This window comes from Hyperoodon ampullatus (genome assembly GCF_949752795.1).
Source record: "Hyperoodon ampullatus genome assembly, chromosome: 5".
Lineage (NCBI taxonomy): Eukaryota > Metazoa > Chordata > Mammalia > Artiodactyla > Ziphiidae > Hyperoodon > Hyperoodon ampullatus.
Window position 1 is genome coordinate 75,460,381 of NC_136918.1, and position 4,230 is coordinate 75,464,610.

General features: G+C 58.2%; 1 protein-coding gene across 1 annotated transcript; it reads right to left on the reverse strand.

Moving 5' to 3' along the window:
- Nucleotides 1–2,475: 2,475 nt before the first annotated feature.
- Nucleotides 2,476–4,024, reverse strand: NUDT16 (nudix hydrolase 16; the record flags this gene model as incomplete). The annotated part of the gene is made up of 3 exons (XM_079705399.1): nucleotides 2,476–2,764; nucleotides 3,523–3,792; nucleotides 3,887–4,024. 3 exons carry the CDS (start codon nucleotides 4,022–4,024, stop codon nucleotides 2,585–2,587), a joined length of 588 nt encoding a protein of 195 aa, XP_079561525.1. The 3' UTR covers nucleotides 2,476–2,584.
- Between the last annotated feature and the right edge of the window lie 206 nt (nucleotides 4,025–4,230).

The window sequence follows — 4,230 nt, forward strand, 5'->3', positions numbered from 1 at the left end:
CTCGTCTCAGAGCTCAGCTCCGCCTCCCTTCTGCGTTTCTGTAATCGACCTGCTTTCCCAGGTGCAGATGAAGGCCTGCCTCACGCCCTCTGAGAACAGCCTCCACCCACGCCCAGCTGACGGTCTCACTTCATTTCACCAGGAAGAGATTACAGCTCCTTCAGCTCACCATTAATTGAGCCCCTCCTCTTCTATACTTTCCCCTCCTCTTCTTGAGCCCATTGTGTTGCAGGACTGGCTGTCCTCCTCTCAGAGGGCTCAGCCCGCCTCCTTCTCCACGGACTGTGCCCCTTCAGGAACCCTCTCTCCACTCTCCACCTTGACTGTTCCCACCGACCCCCAGGCTCTCCCACTGCAAACCCTCCCTGACCTGACAGCCCTCTCCAGTTCTCACCGCATTTCTCACACCCTCTGGACCTGCTTCTCACTGTCCACCCCACCACCACCTACTCACTCAAGCAACTCCCACCCCTTCCTGAAACGGCTCCCCTCCAGGTCATCCAAGACTCCACGCTAAGATCCAAGAGACAGTTCTGCCCTCCTTTCACCGAAACGCTCCTGAGAGCCTGGCATGTCCACCCTCTTCAAGCAGCTTCTTCCCACCTCCTTGTCCTCCTGAACATGTCCTGCTCCGCCTCCTCGACTTTCAGGGCTGGGCTCCCTTAGGGCCCCATCCTGAGTCGTCTTCTCTTTTCTCTCTCCTTGGATGACCCCATCCAGTCTGAAGTATTGCCACACCATTTTTATGTGGATGACTCACAAATTTAGGTCACAACACATCCAAAATGACCTTGATTCCATCCCCTGCAAAAGCCTGTGTGGTCCCCCTTCCAGCTTCGCCAGGCTTTCCCTTCATCCATAAGTTGAACACCTTAAGGCACCAGCTGAAAAGTCACCCTTGAGTCCTCTCTCTCCTCACCCCACCCATCAGAGGGCCTGTCAATGCCGCCACCACCATCTCTCAAGGGCCCCCACTTCTCTCCACCTCCTCTGCCATCCAGGCCCAGATCAGCACCAGCTCCCACTTCCCCTCCTACCCGCTTCCAGTCCGTGCTCCACACACCTCGCCCCGACCATGGCCTGCTTCACCCACCCCCCTTGCTTACTTTAGTCTAATTACACTGGCCTTTTGCTGCAAAGTCTCTGCTTCCCCCTACGCCCCCCCGCTGCCACCCCCAACTGAGACATGGAGTCTCACTCCCTACCTTTGTTCTGGGATAATTTGCCAAGATTCATTCCCAGAGCCTTAACACGTGCTCCTCCCTGGAACACCCAGAATCCTCTCCCCACACTCCTCCCTGGCTCTGTCCTTTCCATCCTTCGGCCTAAATGCTCTTCACAGAGGCCCTTCTGGACCACCTCAACTAAAAGTGAAAGATACCAAGGTGGGACCTGTAGCAATCCTTTATTTCCTTCTTAACATGGACATAAATAAAACAAGAAAATAAGCATCATAATTTAATTAATCTTATCTTCATTTCTAGAGCAGTGGTTGGCAAACTGTGGCCCACAGGCTGGCCACATCCCTTTCTAAATGGTTTTATTGGAACACAGCCACACCCACTGATTTATGTATTGTCCATTGCTACTTCTGACTTGGCAGAGTTATGCAGTTGCTACAAACACCATGTGCCCCACCAAGCCTAAAATATTTACCATTTGGCCCTTTAAGAAAAAGTTTCCTGGCCGCACGGAGAGCAGTCTATGGCTCTCTCACCCCTAGATCACCAATACCTCATACAGCTAATTTGTTGAAGGAACTGAAGGGCTTCGAGGCCCGGCTACAAGCCCTTCTTTACTGGGAGGCTCTTTTTTGTTGGGGCAGGTCTAGATCAGGTCTGGGCCAGCTCCCTTCACTGTCCCCAGAGTCTAAGGGATCCCAAGTGAAAGCCCTGGAGGAAATGCACCAGAACGCAGGGGTCTCAAGTCCAAGGTCAGTCCAAGGAGGCCAAACCTTTTCCTCGCCCCTTCTGCTCAGTTCCAGAAGAGGGCAGGGGGTTAGGTTAGGGCCCTCTACCACCCTTTTGGGGGGATACTGCTCTGGCCAACGCCCAGGCAAGGATGCAACTACTTTCAGGGGGAAAACGGGTCCTCTGCTTCTCTGTTCTCCCCAACAAGCATGGGCTGGACTAGACCCTGGGAACAGCCATGTAGGAGTGTGGGGAGAAACCCTCCCTGGTTCAGAAGCTCCTCCCCAGCAAGGAGATGGGTATGGCGACAAGCTACACCCCACACGTGCCACTTCCTGCTTAAACTGGACATGACGAGGGATGGGGGAGGCATCAGCTTGTGTGTGAGTGCGTGTCTGGGGGCCACTAGGTTGTATGTGCGCACATGTACAGGGAAGATGCAGGCTCTGTGAATCTGCCAGGGCACCCAGGATGAGCTGCGGACTTTTGCCACTGACGCCATGAGTCGCCACGGGGCCCTCTGCTCAGAACACACTACACACCTTTTCCTTTTAATCTATTATCATCTATGAGGCCCAGGCCCAGAAGAGAAAACATTCCCTTTTTCCTCCCTCCCTCCCCGGTACAAAGGCCCTGATCTCAGGCAGGTTCCATGGGTTCGCGGAGGGCAGCCTCTACGGACGAGCTGAGAACTTAAGGCGTGCGAAAGAGCCAGGTTCCAGCAGTCCGAGGTTCTGGAGGGCTTCCAGCAGCTGTTCCCGTGCATTTCCAATAAACGTATTCTCCAGGAAGGCAGGCAGGCCTCCCACACCATCCCGCAGGGTGTACAGGGGCACCCGTACCAGGCCCAGCACCTGGGAAAGGAAGGAGACATGAGACTCTGGGAACGCAGGGAGCTCGTCCCAGCCAGATCTTTCTAGATCAGAGGTCTCACCCCTTTATCAGTCCAGCAGAACCAGGCCTGAGGACGCACACCTCTGTGGCCCTAGAGGGCCCAGGTCTTTGCAGACAAATGAGCCAGGTCATGCTCTCCAGCTCCGCAGAAGCTAACCCTTCCCACATCACAGTAGTGGCTCCTGCCTCCGGGATGCACCCTGGGCCCTACGCCAGTAGTCCTCAAAATGTGGTCCCCGGAGCAGCCGCATAAGCACCATTTAGGAACTTTTGAAACCTGCGATTCTCAGGTCCTTCTACCCCTCCCCCACTGAGCCGGCAATTCTGGGAGTGCGGCAGTGATCAGTTTTCGTAAGCCTCCCAGATGATTCTGATACCCGCCGAAGTTTGAGAACCATCACCATACACAATGTCCCCTCTCCCCTCGCCCAAGTGCCAGGGTTTCCCCTCAAAACATCAGGCCACTTCTCCTACGCAAGAAAAACAGGGGCCTAAGGTGCAACGCCTGCCACTATCAAGGGGGACTAGAAGAGTGACTTGGATGGGCATGTTCTACAAAGACAACTGTAGAGGCTTGTGAAGTGGAGAGGGGGTTAGATCTTTGCAGGGAGACCAGGTTGGCTGCAACTAGTCACCGAGATCTCAACTGCACGAGGAAACTGTGGGACAGGCCTTCGGGAGCTGGAAGACGCGGGGTGGGGTCCTGGGCTGGCCCCACCTCCAACCCGTGGTCCCGGGCGCGCGGAGCGCCCATCTCCACCGCAGTCAGCTGCTCCAGGGTCAGGCACTTGGCGTAGAAGTGCGCCACGACGCGCGGCCGGGACCCGGCGTGGGAGCTGCGGTAATCGGCACGCTCCACGCGGAAGGCGGCCGCGGCCTCGCCCAGTTCCTCGCCCAGCTCGCGGTTCAGCCCGTCCTCCAGGCTGCAGTCCCTTAAGTCCACGAAGCCGCCGGGGAAGCCCAGGCGCCCGTCAAAGCGCATCTGCATCTGCGGGAGAGGGAAGCGGAGATGGCCGGGGGCGCCCAAGGCGGCGTGGCCGCGGGGCGGGGGCGGGCGGGGGCCGGGCGTGCCCCTTCCTCACCAGCACGGCGTAGCGCAGCGGGATGCGGCCGAAAAGCAAACCCGGGTCCGGCGCGTAGAGCAGCGCGTGGCATGCGTGCCGCCAGCCCGGCCCCAGCTGCAAGGCCTCCGCCAGCTCCAGCCTGCGCATCCCGGCCATGACCGGACTTCCCCGCTCGGCTGTCCAGGGGGCCGACGTGGGTAGCGGGTGGGACGGCCAGGACCAATCCCTGCAGTGCCCGGCGGCCAGGACCAATCCCTGCAGGGCCTGGGGCGGGGCGCGGCCGTGGGCCCGGGCGGCAGCCAATCAGAACGGGGCGCGGCGGCGGGTATCCGGCCCCGGGAAGCCTATGGCCAAGTGGGACC